The following is a 20,279-nucleotide window of genomic DNA, read 5'->3' as shown; positions in this document are numbered from 1 at the left end:
ATGTTGCCTGGTATGGAAGGTGTGAGCTATGAAGAGAGGTTGAGTAGGTTAGGTTTATTTTCATTAGAAAAATAGAGATTGTGGGTGGACCTGATTAAGGTTTACAAAATCATGAAGGGTATAGACAGGGTGGATAGAGACAAGCTTTTTCCCAGGGTAAAGGATTCAATAACCAGAGGTCACACGTTCAAGCTGAGAGGTGGAAAGTTTAAGGGGGATACACACGGTAAGTACTTTACACAGAGGGTGGTGGGTGCCTGGAATGTGTTGCCAGCAGAGGTGGTAGAGGCAGGCACGGTAGATTCATTTAAGATGCGTCTGGATCAGTGTATGAGTAGGTGGGGAGCAGAGGGATACAGATGCTTAGGAATTGGGCAACAGGTTTAGACAGTGGATTTGGATCGGCTCAGGCTTGGAGGGCCGAAGGGCCAGTTCTTGGGCTGTAAATTTTCTTTGCTCTTAGGTTGTGTAGTGGACAGTGAAGAAGGTTATCTCAGATTACAACCTGACCTTGATCAAATGGGCCAATGGACCGAAAAGTGGCAGATGAAGTTTAATTTAGATAAATGTGAGGTGCTGCTTTTTTGGTAAGACAAATCAGGGCAGGACTTATACACTTAATGTCGAGAGTGTGTTGCTGGAAAAGCACAGCAGGTCAGGCAGCATCCGAGGAGCAGGAGAATCGACGTTTCGGGCAGGAGCCCTTCATCAGGAATAGTTTGTCTTCATCCCTCATTCCTGATGAAGGGCTTTTGCCCGAAATGTCGATTCTCCTGCTCCTTGGATGCTGCCTGACCTGCTGTGCTTTTCCAGCACCGCGCTCTCGACTCTGATCTCCAGCGTCTGCAGGCCTCACTTTCTCCTTATACACTTAATGGTGGGGTCCTGGGGAGTGTTGCTGCACAAACAGCTCATAAGTTATAGGTGCAGAATTAGGCCATTTGACCCATTGAGTCTGCTGTGCCATTCGATCATGGCTGATATACCCCTCACCCCCATTCTCCTGTCTTCTGCCCATAACCCTTCAACTCATTACCAATTAAAGTTGTTAAACTTGAGACAGTGCAAAAAAGATTTAAGGACATTGCCAGGATTGGAGGATTTGAGCTATAGGGAGTGGCTGAACAGGCTGGGGCTGTTTTCCCTGTAGCGTTGGAGGCTGAGGGGTGACATTATAGAGGTTTATAAAATCATGAGGGGCATGGATAGGGTAAATAGACAAAGTCTTCTCTCTGGGATAGGGGGGAATCCAGAACTAGGGTGAGAGGGGCGGGATTTAAAAGGGACATGAGGGGTAACCTTTTTAAACACAGAGGGTGGTGTGTGTATGGAACGAGCTGCCAGAGGAAATGGTCAAGGTGTGTACAGTTACAACATTTAAAAAGCATCTGGATGTGTACATTAATAGGAAAGATTTAGAGGGATATTGGCTAAATGCTGGCAAATGATTAGAAGAGATTAGGATGTCTGGTGAGAATGGATGAGTCAGACAAAAGGTTTCTGTGCTGTATGACTCTCTGATTCTGGATCAGTGGTGCTGGAAGAGCACAGCAGTTCAGGCAGCATCCAATGAGAGGATACTGCCTGAACTGCTGTGCTCTTCCAGCACCACTGATCCAGAATCTGGTTTCCAGCATCTGCAGTCATTGTTTTTACCTGTATGACTCTCTGACTCTATAAAGTGGGCGTGAGCTGCCTTCTTGAGCTGCTGCAGTTCATGTGCTGTAAATAGACTCGGAATGCCATTAGGGGACAAATTCCAGATTTTGACCCAGTGAATGAACGGTGATATATTTCCAAGTCAGAATGGTGAGGGGCTTGGAAGGGAACTTGCTGATGGTGGTGTTCCCATGTATCTGCTGCCCTTGTCCTTCTAAATGGAAGTGGCTGTGGGTTTAGAAGGTGCTGTGTGAGGATCTTTGGTGGGTTTCTTCAGTGCATCTTGTAGACAGTACACACTGCTGCTACTGAGCGTCGGTGGGGGAGGGAGTGGGTGTTTGTGAATGTGGTGCCAATCAAGTGGGGGCTGCTTTGTCCTGGATGGTGTCAAGCTCCTTGAGTGTTGTTGGAGCTGCCCCCATCCAGGCAAGTGGGGAGTATTCCATCACCCTCCTGCCTTGTGCCTTGTAGATGGTGGGCAGGCTCTGGGGAGTCAAGAGGTGAGTTACTCGCTGCAGTATTCCCAGCCTCTGACCTGCTGTTGTAGCCACTGTGTTTATATGGTGAGTCTAGTTGAATTTCTGGTCAATAGTAACCCTCAGGATGTTAATCGTGGGGGATTCAGTGATGGTAACACCATTGATTGTCAAGGGGTGGTGGTTAGATTGCTCCTTATTGGAGATGACCATTTCTGTGGCATGAATGTTACTTGTCACTTGTCAGCCCAAGCCTGGAGATTGTCTAGATCTTGTTGCATTTGAACACGGACTGTTTCAGTATCTGAGGAGTTGCGAATGGTGCTGAACACTGTACAATCATCAGCGAACATCCCCACCTCTGACCTTATGCTGGAGGGAAGGTCATTGATGAAGCAACTGAAGATGGTTGGGCCTAGGACACTACCCTGAGAAACCCCTGCAGAGGTGTCCTGGAGCTGAGATGACTGACCTACAACAATTATGACCATCTTGCTATGTGTCAGGTATGATTCCAGTCAGACAGTTTGACCCTGATTTCCATTGAGTCCAGTTTTGCCAGGGCTCCTTGATGACACACTCGGTCAAATGCAGCCTTGATGTCAAGAGCTGTCACTCTCACCTCACTTCTGAACTTTTGCTGTTTCGTCCATATTGACAGCTCATCACCACCTTCTCAAGGGCAACTTGTGATGGGCAATAAATGCTGACCAGCCACCCCAACAGCACATCTCACTGATGAATAAGTTAAAACGCTTTGAACCAAAGTTGCAATAAGGTCAGGAGCTGAGTGGAACCCAAACTGGGCCTCAATGAGCAGGTGCTGCTTGATAGCACTGTTAATGACACTGTTCATCACGTTACTGAGGATCAAGAGGAGACTGATGGCTGGGTTGGATTTGCCCTGCCTTTTACGTACAGGATAAACCTGGGCAATTTTCAACAATGTTGGGGTGATATCAGTGTTGTAGCTGTACTGGAACAACTTGGCGAGGGAAGCGGCAAGTTCTGGAGCATAGATCCTCAGTAAAGACCAAGGGGGTGTCGGACTCTAAAAGCTGATGCAGGTTAACAATGGCAGGAGCTTCTGGGAGTAATTCAGGAGACACAGCAGGGATTCATCCTGAGGAAAAGGAAGCAAGGTACTGGGAGGATGAGGCAACCCTGGCTGACCAGGGAAGTCAGGGTCAGCATAAAAACAAAAGGGAAAGCATATAACGTGGTGAAGGGCAGTGGGAAACTAGAGGATTTGGAAGCTTACAAAGACCAAGAAGATTCAATATGAGGGTAAGGTAGCCAGTAATATAAAGGAAGACTGTAAGAGTTTCTTTAGATATATAGAGAGAGGCAAAAGTGGACATTGGGTTGTTGGAAGTGCCGCTGGAGAGATAGTAGTGGGGGAACAAGGAAATGGCTGAGGGACTGAATAATTACTTTGGGTCAGTCTTCATGGTGGAAGACAGGAGTAATATCCCAAAAATTCAAGAGAGTGAGGGGTCAGAGCTGAGTCTGGTGGCCATCACCAAGGAGAAGGTGCTAGAAAAACTGAATGGCCTGAAGGTGGATAAATCACCTGGAGCAGATGGGCTACAGCCCAGAGTTCTCAGGGACATAGCTGAAGAGATAGCGGAGGAGTTAGTGGTGATCTTTCAGGAATCGCTAGAATCAGGGAGGGTCCCAGACAACTGGAAAATCGCTAACATGACACCCCTGTTTAAAAAGGGAGTAAGACAAAAGATAGAAAATTACAGACTGATTAGCCTAACCTTGATCATGGGTAAGATCCTGGAATTCATTGTGAGGAAGAGGATTTCTGAATACTTGGAAATGTACGGTAAAATACGGCAAAGTCCACATTGTTTCATCAAGGGGAGGTCACACCTGACAGATCTGCTAGAATTCTTTGAGGAAGTAATGAGCAGGTTAGACCAAGGAGAGCTAATGGATGTTATCTACCTGGACTTCAGGAGACCTTCGACAAGGTGCCGTACAGGACGCTACTGAGTAAGCGAAGTGCCCATGGTGCTAGGGGCAAGGTGCTAGCACAGATAGAAGCTGGGCTGTCAGGCAGAAAACAGAGACTGGGATAAAAGGGTCCTTCTCAGGATTGCAGCCGGTGACAAGTGGTGTTCCACAAGGCTCAGTGTTGGGACCACAACTTTTCACTTTATACAATAACGATCAAGATGAAGGAGCTGAGGGCATTCTGGCCACGTTTGCAGACAATACAAAGGTAGGTAGAGGGACAGGTAGCATTGAGGAGGTGGGGAGGCTGCAGAAGGATTTGGACAGGATAGGAGAGTGGGCAAAGAAGTGGCAGATGGAGTACAACGTGGGGAAGTGTGAGGTGATGCACTTTGGTCGGAAGAATGGAGGCGTGGACTATTTTCTAAATGGGGGAGAAAATTCAGAAATCTGAAGTGCAAAGAGACTTGGGAGTTCTAGTCCAGGATTCTCTCAAGGTAAACTTGCGGGTTGAGTCAGTAGATAGGAAGGCAAATGCAATTATGGCATTTATTTTGAAAGGATTTAAATATAAAAGCAGGGATGTACTTCTGAGGCTCTATAAGGCTCTGGCCAGACCCCATTTGGAATATTATGTGCAGTTTTGGGGCCCATATCTCAGGAAGGACGTACTGGCCCTGGAGCATGTTCAGAGGTGGTTCATGAGAACGGTCCCAGGAATGAAAAGGTTCACAAATGAGGAACGTTTGAGGACTCTGGGTTTACACTCAATGGACATTAGAAGGATGAGGTCGGATCTCATTGAAACATACAGAATACTGAATGATGTTGACAAAACAGATGATTTTGGCAAGATGTTTCCATTGGTAGGAGAGACTCGGACCCAAGGGCATAGCCTTAGAGTAAAGGGAAGACCCTTTTAGAATAGAGATCAGGAGAAACGTCTTCAGCCAGAGAGTGGGGAGTCTATGGAATTCACTCCACAGAATGCTGTGATGGCCAGGTCATGGAGTATATTTAAGACTGAGATAGAAAGGTTCCTGAGTATCAAGGGGATCAAAGGTTACAGAGAGAAAGAGGGAGAATGGAGTCAAGAAACATATCTACCATGATTGAATGGCAGAGCAGATTTGATGGGCTGAATGGCCTACTTTTTGGTCCTGTGTCTTATGTCTATGATCTTATTAGATTACTTACAGTGTGAAAACAGGCCCTTCGGCCCAACAAGTCCACACTGACCCTCTGAAGAGCAACCCTCCCAGACCCATTCCCCTACATTTATCCCTTCACCTAACACAATGGGCAATTTAGCATGGCCAATTCACCTAACTTGCACATTTTTGGACTGTGGGAGGAAACCAGAGCACCCAGAGAAAACCCACACAGACACAGGGAGAATGTGCAAACTCCACACAGTCAGTTGCCTGAGGCGGGAATTGAACCTGGGTCTCTGGCGCTGTGAGGCAGCAGTGCTAACCACTGTGCCACCTGTAAAGATTATATTGATCTATTATAGATCTATCGAACTGACCCGAAGTTTTGCTAGCTGTATCTCACAGGTGTGGAGATCAATGCTGGGGCATCGTTGTTGATCCAGTAACTCCTGGGTAGTTATCAGCCATGTCAGAGTCTGCTGGAGAGCTGGTTGGAAATGTCCAAGACTCAGCAACGTCTTTTCTAACTCATGCTGCAATCAAAGGACAAAAGTCTGAAGTTGGATTCCTCATTCCATTTCAGTCACCGCTACCCGCCCCCCCCGCCCACCCTCTCACCAATCGCTCTGGATTCTCCTCTATCTCCTCTCGAATATCATAGTGTTCTGGTCAGGGATGTCTCAGAGTGGCTGCAAGACATTCTGGAGCAGGAGGTTGAACAGTCTGGTGGTGGTACACACAGAGGTATCAACCACCAAACACAGGGATGAGGACTCGACAGCTGAATCGAGGAAGTTAGGAGACAAATTAAAATACAGGACCTCAAACCTCAGGATTACTCCCAGTGCCACATGCCAACACGAGCGTGGAGTCATACAGCACGGAAACAGACCCTTCGGTCCAACGCATCCATGCTGACCAGGTGGGGGGAGGGGAGATGAAGAAATCCACATTGTTCCCGTATGGTTGGAGGGTCCCAAGGTGGAAGATGAGACATTCTTCCTCCAGGCGTCGGATGGTTAGGGTTTGGTGGCAGAGGAGGCCCAGGACCTGCATGTCCTTGGGGGAGTTGGTTGAGGGTGGAGGGGGGAGTTGACGTGTTCGGCCATGGGGAGGTGAGGTTGTTTGGTCAATATGTCCACAGGACAGTGGGGCAATTTAACATGGCTAATCCACATAACCTGTCCAGCTCTGGATTGTGGGAAGAAACCCACGCAGACACAGGCAGAGTGTGCAAACTCCACAGACAGTTACCCAAAGCTGGAATCAAATTCAGGTTCCTGGTGCTGTGAGGCAACAGTGCTAACCACTGAGCCACCGTGCCATGTAGAGAACATGGTAGGTGCCTGGAATTGGCTGCCTGTGTTGAGGCACTAAACTCTTTGGAAACGTACCTGGTTCTGAACTTTAAAATGTTGTAAGTTGCCATGTGCAGCAAGATGAAATTAGAAAGGACATCTCGGGGTCTTTGGGTTGGCTTGGACAAGTTGGGCCGAATGGATCCCTTCCGTGCTATACCATTCTGTGGTTCTAATATCTTCCATTCTCTAATGGACCATCCCCCATTCCTTCTGAAACATCTTCCATTTCTCCAGGAACACCCCCTATTCCACCAGGAACATCCACTGTTCCCTCTCTAATGTGAATCCCCCTTACCTGTTTACTGACTAATTCTCTCTCCAGCTTCTCCCAGCGTTCTCGATAGTCCTGCAAGAGCCCCTCAATCAGCTCTCGCTCAGGAACTGGCAATCGGCGAGTGAAAGACTGAGAGTGATGAGTAAGGGTCTCCACCTCTAACTTCTGCAGATAGAGATCACTCATCAACTCCTGCAGAGAAGTGGTCCAAGAGAGGATAGGGGGAGTAGGGAGGGAGAAGGGAAGGGAGAAAAAAGGAGATGGGGGGATGGCAGAGGTGCAGCTGGGAGAAGGGAGAGAGAGGGAGGGGAAAGTGGGGAAGGAGAGAGGGAGAAATGGAGGGAGAGAAAATGAGATAATGGAAGGGGAGACAGACAGAGATAGTGACAGGGGGAGATGAAGGAGGAGAGAAAGAAAGGGAGATATTGGGAGGTTAAGAGAGAGGAGTAGATAGTGTGAGGAGTTAATAGAAGGGGGAGAGAGTGGAGACATTGAGGAGAGAGAAAGGAGGGAGAGAGAGGATTGGGAGAGATGGGGAGAGACAAGTGTGGGAGAGATTGGAAGGGGGGTGAGGGGTAGAGAGTGGGGGTGGCATAGAGGAGAGAGAGTGGGGAAAGAGGAGGTGGGGAGTAAAGAGGGGGAGAGAGTGGGAGGAAGGCAGGAGTGGAGAAAGTGTGGGGGAGGGGGAGAGAGAGGAGAGCAACAAATTAGTGACTTAGGTTCAGAGGTAGGGTGTAAATATCAACATTTGTTAATGTTACAAACCTGGGTGGATCAGGAAGCTGTGTGGAAGGACACATGCGGCTGTAAGATACAAACAGCTTCAGTGAGTTAGCCACAGGCTGGCAGACCCAGGATAATGTGCAGAAGACTGAGGCTGTTGTACAAGTGGAAATGATTAAAAAAAAAACATGAATCTTGCAAATGTGGGTGTCCAGAGAGAAATGAGAAAATGGGAGGTCAACATGGCATAACAATAATGTCACTGGGCTAGAAACCCAGGCTAATGTCTGAAATCTGGGGCTTGAATTGAAACATGGGGGCTGGTGGAATTGAAAAGCACTTAATAAATCTGGAATCTACAACTGATCTCAGTGATTGTGACCATGAAACTGTCATCAAATGTTGGGAAAATACCATCTGGTCCATGAAAGACCTTCAGGGAAAGAAATCTGCCATCCTCACCTGGTCTGGCCTACATGTGACTCTAGACCTATAGCAATGTGGTTGGCTCTCAGTTGCCCCTCTGAAATGGCCTGGCAAGGCATTCAGTTGTATCAATCGTGACATGGACGGTTTGGACCGAAGGGTCTGTTTCCATGCTGCACATCTCTATGACTCTATAACTCTATGACATGAAACCAGACGGATCACCTGGCATCGACCTTGGCACCGGAAGACAATGGCAAAACCAGCCATAACAAGTAGATGTGATCTATATGGACTTCAGTAAGGCGTTCGACAAGGTTCCCCATGGGAAACTGATTAGCAACGCCAGATCTCATGGAATACAGGGAGAACTAGCCATTTGGATACAGAACTGGCTCAAAGGTAGAAGACAGAGAGTGATGGTGGAGGGTTGTTTTTCAGACTGGAGGCCTGTGACCAGTGGAGTGCCACAAGGATCGGTGCTGGGCCCTCTACTTTTTGTCATTTACAATAATGATTTGGATGTGAGCGTAAGAGGTACAGTTAGTAAGTTTACAAATGACTCCAAAATTGGAGGTGTAGTGGACAGCGAAGAGGGTTACCTCAGATTACAACAAGATCTGGACCAGATGGGCCAATGGGCTGAGAAGTGGCAGATGGAGTTTAATTTAGATAAATGCAATGTGCTGCATTTTGGGAAAGTAAGCTTGAGCAGGATTTATACACTTAACGGTAAGGTCCTAGGGAGTGTTGCTCAACAAAGAGACCTTGGAGTGCAGGTTCATAGCTCCTTGAAAGTGGAGTCGCAGGTAGATAGGATAGTGAAGGCGATGTTTGGGTATGCTTTCCTTTATTGGTCAGAGTATTGAGTACAGGAGTTGGGATGTCATGTTACGGCTGTACCGGACAGTGGTTAGGCCACTGTTGGAATATTGTGTGCAATTCTGGTCTCCTTCCTATCGGAAAGATGTTGTGAAACTTGAAAGGATTCAGAAAAGATTTACAAGGATGTTGCCAGGGTTGGGGGTTTGAGCTATAGGGAGAGGCTGAACAGGCTGGGGCTGTTTTCCCTGGAGTGTCAGAGGCTGAGGGGTGACCTTATCGAAGTTTACAAAATCATGAGGGGCATGGATAGGATAAATAGACAAAGTCTTTTCCCTGGGGTCGGGGAGTCCAGAACTAGAGGGCATGGGTTTAGGGTGAGAGGGGAAAGATATAAAAGAGATCTAAGGGGCACCTTTTTCACACAGAGGGTGGTACGTGTATGGAATGAGCTGCCAGAGGAAGTGGTGGAGGCTGGTACAATTGCAACATTTAAGAGGCATCTGGATGGGTATATGAATAGGAAGGGTTTGGAGGGATATGGCCGGGTGCTGGCAGGTAGGACTAGATTGGGTTGGGATATCTGGTCGGCATGGACGGGTTGGACCGAAGGGTCTGTTTCCATGCTGTCCATCTCTATGACTCTATAATCCTGCAAAGGTCCCCTCATTAACATCCGGGGGCTGGTGCCAACACTGGGAGAGCTGTCTCACAGCCTAGCCAAGCAACAGCCTGACACAATCATACTCACGGCATCATAACCTCACAGCAATGTCCCAGGCCCCACCATCCCCATCCCTGGATATGTCCTGTCCCACCGGCAGGACAGACCCAGTAGACAGGGCTCCACAGTGGGATACAGTCGGGAGGGAATTACCCTGGGAGTCCTCAACATTGACTCCGGACCCCAGGAAGTCTCACTGTTTCAGGTTAAACAAGGGCAAGGAAACCTCCTGCTGATCACCACATACCGCCCTCCCTCGGCTGATGAATCGGTATCCTCCATGTTGAACAACACTTTGAGGGAGGATGGCAAGATCACAGAATATACTCCGGGTGGGGGATTTCAATGTCCAAAACCAAGAGTGTCTCGGCAGCAGTATTCCTGATTGAATTGGTCAGGTCCTAAAGGACAGAGCTGCTGCACTGGGTCTGCAGCAGGTGGGGAGGGAACCAACAAGAGGGAAAAACATACTTGACCTCATCCTTACCAATCTGCCGGCTGCAGATGTATCTGTCCATGACAGTATCGGTAAGAATGACCACCACACAGTCCGTGTGGAGACAAAGTCCCACCTTCACATTGAGAATCCCCTCCAGTGTGTTGTGTGGCACCATCACTGTGCTAAATGGGTCAGACTTCAAACTGATCGAGGAGCTCAAGGGTGGGCATCCATGAGGCACTGTGGGCCATCAACGGCAGAACTGAACTCCAGCACAATCTGTAACCTCATGGCCCGGCATATCCCCCACTCACCCATTATCATCAAGCCAGGGGATCAACCCTGGTTCAATGGGGAGTGCAGGGGACATGCCAGCAATAGTATTGAAAGCTTATACTCCAGAACTTGCCTCACCCCCAGCCAACATGTTCCATGTAGAGTTACAACACTGGCATCTACCTGACAATGCGGAAAATTAACCAGGAATGTCCTGTACATGAAAAGCAAGACAAATCCAACCTGACCAATTCCTGCCCCATCAGTCTCCCCTCGATCCTCAGTAGCGTGATGGACGGTGTCAGTAACAGAGCTACCAAGCAGCACCTGCTCAGCAATAACCTGCTCAGTGGGTAACCCCAGGGTCACTCAGCTCCTGACCTCATTCCAGCCTTGGGTCAAACATGGACAAAAGAGCTGAATTCCAGAGGGGAGGGGAGAGGGACAGCCTTTGATATCAAGGCTGCATTTGACTGAGTGTGGCACAAGTACAGTCACTCACATCCTGTAAGCATGGGTCTCATTGATGAGCAGCAAGTACAATGGACACAGAGCTGGACTTGTTGAGAATTGTCTACATTTGATTCTGATTGGTCAAGGCCATAAAAAGGTCTTTTTCAACAATACTTACGTTCTATGTGACCGAGCAGCGATTAGCATGTGTGCTTTACCAGACACCATTGAAGTGGCAATGTCCCTCACACAGCTGCTGCTATGAAAGAGATAGTTTACATTTAGTTGTCACTCTCGGTGCTGGGTGATTCATTAAACTTTCAGAAAGCAGCCTGAAGCTGGGGATGATCTGAAATCCCTCACTTCCACAAGGACACAGCAGTAAAGGTTTTTGGGTTCTTCATCCAGACCTTTGTCCTGCACCAGTGGCAACCCAGTTGGCATCCAGACTAGTTCAGGAAAACCAATTTCACTAAAGCCAATCTGACACATTTCAATGTCAGACCAAGATGGGAAAAGCTGCCTCAATGCCCCTGGGTCATTATTCCCTTCCTCTGAGTTACACAGGCACTTTCCCAATTTTGCCTCACCTTCACTTGGCTCAGCCTCTCATTCACCTCTTCCAGTTCCATCCCATTCATGTCACAGTCACAAATTACTGCCTGTGCTGAAATCAGCCAATCCCACAGCCTCTGCAGGAAAAGAACAAAACTGGGTCAAACTAACAAACCATGAAAAACAATCTGGGACCAATCAGGGCAGCACGACGACTCAGTGGTTAACACTGCTGCCTCAGAGAGCCAGGGACCCGGGTTCAATTCCAGCTTTGGGCGATTGTCTGTTTGGAGTTTGCACATTCTCCCCGTGTCTGTGTGGGTTTCCTCCGGGTGCTCCGGTTTCCTCCCACAGTCCAAAGATGTGCAGGTCAGGTGAATTGGCCATGGGAAATTGCCCGTAGTGTTCAGGGATGTGTAGGTTAGGTGCATTAGTCAGGGGTAAGTGTAGAGTAATGGGGCTTGGGTTTGGGTGGGATACTTTTCAGAGTGTCAATGGGGCGAAGGGCCAGTTTTCACACTGTAGGGATTCTATGATTCTATTCTGTGAGGGCACACATATATACAGGCATCTGAAATCCAGCAGGAGGCCGCTCAGCCCCTCAAGGCTGCTCCACCATTCAATAAGATCATGCCTGACCTGACAGTCACCTCAAATCCATGTGATCCTCAGGTGGATCAGGTATTAAATTGGGAAAAGACTAACGGCCACAATTAGGCAGAAACTGGGGAATGTCGACTGAAGACAAATTCACCTCTGACATGTCGGAATCTTAGATGACAAGAGAAACTGGGAACTTTGTCAAAAAGAGAAAGGAGGGACATGTAAGGTGTTAGAGTCGGGAGACAGACAGAGCCCTCAAAGTGTACAAAGAGAACAGGAAAGAACTCAAACAAGGAATTGGGAGGGCGAAAAGGGGCCAGGAAATGTATTTGGCAAATAGGATTAAGGGAAATTCCAAGAGGTTTTATACATACATAAGGAGCAAAAGGTAAATAGGGAAAAGATCAGTCCAGTCAAGAACCGAGGAGGAATTTACGCATGGAGTCAGATGGTGAGGTTCTTAATGAATACTTTGCACCTTGGTATTCACCATTGAGGACCTGGTGGATGGTGAGTCTCAGGAGGGGTATGTTGTTACTCTGGGGCATGTCAGTATAGAGAAGGAGGAGGTGGTGTGTGTTTTGAAAAGCATTAAAGTGGACAAATCCTCAGGACCTGATGGCAGCTATCCCTGAATGCTGAGGTAGGCAGGTGAGGAAATTGCTGGGGCCTTGTGTGAAATCTTTGTAACCTCTTTAGTTACAGGAGAGATCCTTAACAAAAGCTTTACTGAAGTCCATATAGAAGCATAGAGTCATAGAGATATACAGCACGGAAACAGACCCTTCAGTCCAATCCGCCCATGCCGACCAGATATCCCAACCCAATCTAGACGCACCTACTAGCACTCACCCCATATCCCTCAAAACTCTTCCTATTCATATACCCATCCAGATGCCTTTTAAATGTTGTATTTGTACCAGCCTCCACCAGTTCCTCTGGCAGCTCATTCCATACACATACCAGCCTCTATATGAAAAAGTTGCCCCATAGGTTTCTTTTATATCTTGCCCCTGTCACCCTAAACCTATGCCCTCTAGTTCTGGACTCCCCAACCCCAGGGAAAAGACTGTGTCTATTTATCCTGTCCATGCCCCTCATGATTTTATAAACCTCTATAAGGTCACCCCTCAGCCTCTGACGCTCCAGGGAAAACAGCCCCAGCCTGTTCAGCTTCTCCTTATAGCTCAAATCCTCTAACCCTGGCAGCATCCTTGAAAATCTTTTCTGAACCCTTCCAAGTTTCACAAAATCTTTCCGATAGGAAGGAGACCAGAATTGCATGCAATATACACCACATCAACTGCTTTACCCTCATCCACCTGTTTTGTCACCTTCTCAAAGAGCTCAATAAGGTTTGTGAGACACGACCTACCCTTCATGAAATCATGTTGACTATCCCTAATGAACTTATTCCTTTCTAGATGATTATAAATCCTATCTCTTATAACTCTTTCCAACACTTTACCCACAACCGAAGTAAGGCTCACTGGTCTATAATTCCCAGGGTTGTTTCTACTCCCCTTCTTGAACAGGGGAACCACATTTGCTATCCTCCAGTCTTCTGGCACTATTCCTGTAGACAATGACCACATAAAGATCAAAGCCAAAGGCTCTGCAATCTCCTCCCTGGCTTCCCAGAGAATCTGAGGATAAATCCCATCTGGCCCAGGGGACTTACCTGTTTTTTACACTTTCCAGAATTGCTAACACCTCTTCCTTGTGAACCTCAATCCCATCTGGTCTAGTAGCCTGTATCTCAGTATTCTCTTCGACAACATTGTCATTTTCTAGTGTCTATACTGACAAAAGGTATTCATTTAGCACCTCTCCTATCTCTTCGGAATCCACAACAACTTTCCACTATTGTCCTTAACTAGCCCTAATCTTATCCGGGTCAATCTTTTATTCTTGACATACCTGTAGAACAGGTGTCATGTGTTGAGGGTTTACCTTGATCCTATCTGCCAACAACTTCTCATGTCTCCTTCTGGCTCTTCTGAGCTCTCTCTTTAGGTCTTTCCTGGCTACCTTGTAACTCTCAAGCGCTCTAACCGAGCCTTCACATCTTATCCTAACATAAGCCACCTTCTTCCACTTGACAACAGATTTAACTTCTTTAGTAAAGCACGGCTCCCGCGCTCAACCACTTCCTCCCTGCCTGACTGGTACATACTTATCAAGGACCCACAGTAGCTGGTCCTTGAATAAGCTCCACATTTCAGTTGTGCCCATCCCCTGCAGTTTCCTTCCCCATCCTTTGCATCCTAAATCTTGCCTAATCACATTGTAATTGCCTTTCGCCCAGCTACAACTCTTGCCCTGTGATATATACCTATCACTTTCCATCACTAAAGTAAACATAACTGAATTGTGGTTACTATCACCAAAGTGCTCACCTACCTACAAACCTAACACCTGGCTGGGTTCATTACCCAGTACCAAATCCAAAGTGGCCTCGCCCCTTGTTGGCCTGTCTACATACTGTGTCAGGAAACCCTCCTGCTCACGTTGGTCAAAACCTGACCCATCTAAAGTACTTGAACTATAATATTTCCAGTCAATATTTGGAAAGTTAAAAGCCCCCATAACAACTCCCCTGTCACTCTCACTCCTTTCTGGAATCATCTTTGCAATCCTTTCCTCTACGTCTCTGGAACTTTTCAGACTTTTTCGTGATAGGCAGCATTGCTATGTACAGGGAAGGTCGTGTCTCACAAACATGATTTGAGTTTTTTGAGGGTGTGAGATAAATGATTGATGAGGGAAGGGCAGTGGATGTTGTCCTCATGGAAGGCTCATACAAAAGGTGAAGTCACATGGGATCCATGATGAACTGGTAAGATGGATACAGCACTGGCTTAGTCATAGACAACAGAGAGTAGTGGTGGAAGGGTGTGTTTCTGACTGGAGATCTCTGACCAGTGGTTTCACAGGGATTAATATATAAATGATTTGGAAGAGAAGGTTTTATGTTGAGAGTGGTAGGACTCTGGAAAGTGCTGCCAGAGATGGTGGTGGAGGCAGGTATGATCAAGGCATTTTGGAGGCATCTTGACAGATACATGAATAGGCAGGAACGAGAGGGATACGGACCGTGTGGAGGCAAAAGGTTTTGAGTTTGGGAAGGTGTCATGTGTTGGTGCAGTCTTGGTAGGCCGAAGGGCCTGTCCTTGTGCTGTATTGTTCTTTTTTTCCCTTTATTCTTCTTTATATAAAACACTGGTTAGGCTACAGCTGGAGTACTGTGTATAATTCTGGTCCCCACACTACCAGAAGGATGTGAGAGCACACAAGGGGATACATAGGAGATTCACCAGGATGTTCCCTGGGCCGGAGGCTCTGAGCCATAAAGGAATGATTGGAGAGGCCGAGGATGTTTCATTGGAACAGTGAAGGTTGAGAGAGGATCTGATGGAGATGTACAAGATTGTGAGGGGTATTAATACCATGGATATGATATCACTTCTCTCATTGGTAGAGAAGGCAATAATCAGGGGGCAAAGGTTCCAGGTAAGAGGTATAAGGTTAAGGAGAGAGTTCAAGAGGGATTTTTCACTCTAAGGATGGACTGAGTCTAGAAATCACCCTGAAAGGGTGGTGAAGTCAGAAATCGGGGATGTAATTTTAAGGTGATTAGAGGAAGGTTTAGGAGAGATGTCAGAGGTAGGTTCTTTACACAGAGAGTGGTGGGTGTGTGGAATGTACTGCCAGCAGTGGGAGTACAGTCAGAGACATGAGGGACATTTAAGCGACTCTTGGATAGGTAGACGGATGACAGTAAAATTAAGAGAATGTCGGCTAGTCTGATCTGAGAATAGGATAAAATGTCAGCACCACATTGAGGGCCGAAAGGCCTGTACTGCACTGTACTGTTTTATGTATGTTCTAAGTGTTCCCTTAGGTAAAAACAATGACTGCAGATGCTGGAAACCAGATTCTGGATCAGTGGTGCTGGAAGAGCACAGCAGTTTAGGCAGCATCTGAGGAGCAGTAAAATCGACGTTTCGGGCAAAAGCCCTTCATCAGGAATAAAGGCAGTGAGCCTGAAGCGTGGAGAGATAAGCTAGAGGAGGGTGGGGGTGGGGAGAGAGTAGCATAGAGTACAATAGGTGAGTGGGGGAGGGGATGAAGGTGATAGGTCAGGGAGGAGAGGGTGGAGTGGATAGGTGGAAAAGGAGATAGGTAGGTAGGACAAGTCCGGACAAGTCATGGGGACAGTACTGAGCTGGAAGTTTGGAACCAGGGTGAGGTGGGGGAAGGGGAAATGAGGAAACTGTTGAAGTCCACATTGATGCCCTGGGGTTGAAGTGTTCTGAGGTGGAAGATGAGGCATTCTTCCTCCAGGGGTCTGGTGGTGAGGGAGCGGCGGTGAAGGAGTCCCAGGACCTCCATGTCCTCGGCAGAGTGGGAGGGGGAGTTGAAATGTTGGGCCACGGGGCGGTGTGGTTGATTGGTGTGGGTGTCTCGGAGATGTTCCCTAAAGCGCTCTGCTAGGAGGCATCCGGTCTCCCCAATGAAGAGGAGACTACTGGTCTCCTTAAACAAGGAAGGATGTAAATGTGTGTGGGGCAGTTCAGAGAAGGTTTATCAGATTAATCCCTGGAATCAGGCTGGTCTTGTATCTGTTGAAGGTTAGGAAATTAAGAGGCAACTTAATTAGGAAACTCTGAGGAGTCTTGACCAGGTGGATGAGGATGGGATGCTTCCTCCTGTGGGAGAATCTAAAACTAAGCGTCACTGTTTAAATCTCAGAGTTCACCTGGTTAAAACAGATGAGGTAAAAACATTTTTTTCAGAAGGTCATGAGTCTTTGGAACTCTGCAAAAAAAGTTGCGGAAGCAGAGTCCTTGAATATTTTGAAGGCCGAGGTGGAGAGATTCTTGTTAAACAAGGGGGTGAAAGGTTATCAGGAGTAGGCGGCAATGTGGATTTGAGTAACCAATCAGAGAAGCCTTGATTTTATTGAAAGATGGAGTAGACATGAGAGGAAAGGATAGCAAAGATGATTCTCAATAGGAGTGAGAGAGACAGAGTAATTGTCATGGGGGCTTCAACTTTCCAAATATTGACTGGGATCACTACAGTACAAGTACTATAGATGGGCCAGTTTTTGTCCAGCGTGTGCAGGACGGCTTCCTGACGCAGTATGTAGACAGGGCCGAAAATGTGTTGCTGGAAAAGCGCAGCAGGTCAGGCAGCATCCAGGGAACAGGAGAATCGACGTTTCAGGCATATGCCCTTCTTCAGGAATGTATGTAGACAGGCCAAGTAGGGGCAAAGCCACTTTAAATTTGGTACTGGGTAATGAGCCCGGCCAGGTGTTAGACTTGGAAGTAGGTGAGCACTTTGGTGATAGCGATCACAATTCTGTTATGTTTACTTTAGTGATAGAAAGGGACAGGTGTATACCACTGGGCAAGAGTTACAGCTGGGGGAAAGGCAATTACGATGCGATTAGGAAAGATTTAGGAAGCATAGGATGGGGAAGGAAACTGCAGGGGATGGGCACATTAGAAATGTGGAGCTTATTCAAGGAAAAGCTCCTGTGTGTCCCAGATAAGTATGTACCTGTCAGGCAGGGAGGAAGCTGTAGAGCACGGGAGCCGTGGTTTACGAAGGAAGTGGAATCTCTGGTCAAGAGGAAGAAGCAGGCTTATGTTAGGATGAGATGTGAAGGCTCAGTTAGGGCGCTTGAGGGTTACAAGGTAGCCAGGAAAGACCTAAAGAGAGAGCTCAGAAGAGCCAGGAGGAGACATGAGAAATTGTTGGTGGATAGGATCAGGGTAAACCCTAAGGCTTTCTTTCGATGTTTAAGGAATAAAAGAATGACGAGAGTAAGATTAGGGCCAATCAAGGATAGTAGTGGGAAGTTGTGTGTGGAGTCAGAGGAGATAGGGGGAAGCACTAAATGAATATTTTTCGACTCTAGAAAACGACAATGTTGTCGAGGAGATTACTGAGATACAGGCTACTAGACTGGGGGTGGGATTGAGGTTCACAAGGAAGAGGTATTAGAAATCCTGCAGAATATGAAAATAGATAAGTCCCCAGGGCCGGATGGGATCTATCTTGGGATCCTCTGGGAAGCCAGGGGGGAGATTGCCGAGCCTTTGGCATTGATCTTTAAATTGTCATTGTCTACAGGAATAGTGCCAGAAGACTGGAGGATAGCAAATGTGGTTCCCCTGTTCAAGAAGGGGAGTAGAGACAATCCTGGTAATTATAGACCAGTGAGCCTTACTTCAGTTGTTGGTAAAGTGTTGGAAAAGGTTATAAGAGATAGGATTTATAATCATCTAGAAAAGAATAATTTGATTCGGGATAGTCAGCACGGTTTTGTGAAGGGTAGGTCGTGCCTCACAAACCTTATTGAGTTTTTTGAGAAGGTGACCAAACAGGTAGATGAGAGTAAACCGGTTGATGTGGTGTATATGGATTTCAGCAAGGCATTTGATAAGGTTCCCCACAGTCGGCTATTGTACAAAATGCGGAGAAATGGGATTGTGGGAGACATAGCAGTTTGGATCAGTAATTGACTTGCTGAAAGAAGGCAGAGGGTGGTGGTTGATGGGAAATGTTCATCCTGGAGTCCAGTTACCAGTGGTGTACCGTAAGGGTCGGTGTTGGGTCCACTGCTGTTCGTCATTTTTATAAATGACCTGGATGAGGGCGTAGAAGGGTGGGTTAGTAAATTTACAGACAACACTAAGGTCGGTGGAGTTGTGGATAGTGACGAAGGATGTGGTAGGTTACAGAGACACATAGATAAGCTGCAGAGCTGGGCTGAGAGGTGGCAAACGGAGTTTAATGCGGACAAGTGTGAGGTGATTCACTTTGGTCGGAGTAACCGGAATGCAAAGTACTGGGCTAATGGTAAGGTGAGCAGAGAGATCTTGGTGTCCATTACACAGATCCTTGAAAGTTGCCACCCAGGTTGACAGGGTTGTTAAGAAGGCATACAGTGTTTTAGCTTTTGTTAATAGAGGGATCGAGTTCCGGAACCATGAGGTTATGCTGCAGCTGTATAAAGCTCTGGTGCAGCCGTACTTGGAGTATTGTGTACAGTTCTGGTCACTACATTATAAGGAGGATGTGGAAGCTTTGGAAAGAGTGCAGAGGAGATTTACTCGGATGTTGCCTGGTATGGAGGGAAGGTCTTACGAGGAAAGACTGAGGGACGAGGCTGTTTTCGTTAGAGAGAAGAAGGTTGAGAGGTGACTTAATAGAGACATATAAGATAATCAGAGGGTTAGATAGGGTGGATAGGGAGAGCCTTTTTCCAAGTATGGTGACGGCGAGCACGAGGGGGCATAGCTTTAAATTGAGGGGTGGTAGATATAGGACAGATGTCAGAGGTAGTTTCTTTACTCAGAGAGTAGTAAGGGTATGGAATGCTTTGCCTGCAACGGTAGTAGATTCGCCAACTTTAAGTACATTTAAGTCGTCATTGGACAGGCAAATGGACGTACATGGAATAGTGTAGGTGGGATGGGCTTCAGATTGGTATGGCAGGGCGGCGCAACATCGAGGGCCGAAGGGCCTGTACTGCGCTGTAATGTTCTATGTTAATACATGTGTATCACATTGTACCCAGCATTACTGAGTACCTTACAATCTGACAACTATTACTGTGTACTCAGCATTCCAACGTGGTCAGTATGGTACTGTTCCCAACTCCTGTAAAGACAGTAACCCACTGCTTTCCTACCTTCATGGCCTCCTCCTGCTGCAATGCCTCACGCAGAGTCTCGTTGACCTGATCATGGGATTCTCTCCAGATCTTTTTTACGTTCCTGTACAGGGTGTCTAACTGAGGAGAGGCAGAGAGAGAGGAAATGTAGGCATTAGTAAAGAGCTCAATGGTCTCACACACACACACAGAGACAGACAGACGCACACACACAGAGACAGACACAGAGACAGACACACAGACAGACAGACAGACAGACACACACACACAGACAGACAGACACACACACACAGAGACAGACACAGAGACAGACACACACACAGACAGACAGACAGACATACACACACACAGACAGACGCACGCACACACACACACAGACACAGAGACAGGCACACACACAGACAGACAGACACACACACACAGGCAGACAGACAGACACACACACACACACACAGAGACAGACAGACGCACGCACACACAGAGACAGACAGACACACAGACAGACAGACAGACACACACACACACAGACCGACAGACACACACACACACAGAGACAGACAGACGCACGCACACACACACACAGACAGACACACAGACAGACAGACACACAGACAGACACACACACACAGACAGACAGACAGACGCATGCACACACACACACAGACAGACACACACA

The 20,279-nt window shown here is 47.3% G+C and overlaps 1 protein-coding gene across 1 annotated transcript in view; it reads right to left on the bottom strand.

Moving 5' to 3' along the window:
• LOC148146818 (microtubule-actin cross-linking factor 1, isoforms 6/7-like) overlaps positions 1 to 20,279 on the bottom strand; it is a 66,035-nt gene that overhangs the window by 24,141 nt on the left and 21,615 nt on the right. The window contains exons 5-8 of the mRNA XM_087996940.1: positions 19,622 to 19,723; positions 11,343 to 11,444; positions 6,911 to 7,081; positions 5,632 to 5,787 (exon numbers count right to left, since the gene is read on the bottom strand). Of these exons, the coding sequence (XP_087853066.1) occupies positions 5,632 to 5,787; positions 6,911 to 7,081; positions 11,343 to 11,444; positions 19,622 to 19,723 (531 nt within the window). The remainder of the gene's footprint in view (positions 1 to 5,631; positions 5,788 to 6,910; positions 7,082 to 11,342; positions 11,445 to 19,621; positions 19,724 to 20,279) is intronic.

This window comes from Chiloscyllium plagiosum, unplaced genomic scaffold, assembly GCF_037043375.1.
Source record: "Chiloscyllium plagiosum isolate Xiang-an unplaced genomic scaffold, Cpla_swu_hap1 HiC_scaffold_19, whole genome shotgun sequence".
Lineage (NCBI taxonomy): Eukaryota > Metazoa > Chordata > Chondrichthyes > Orectolobiformes > Hemiscylliidae > Chiloscyllium > Chiloscyllium plagiosum.
This window is presented reverse-complemented; position numbering and strand designations above follow the sequence as displayed.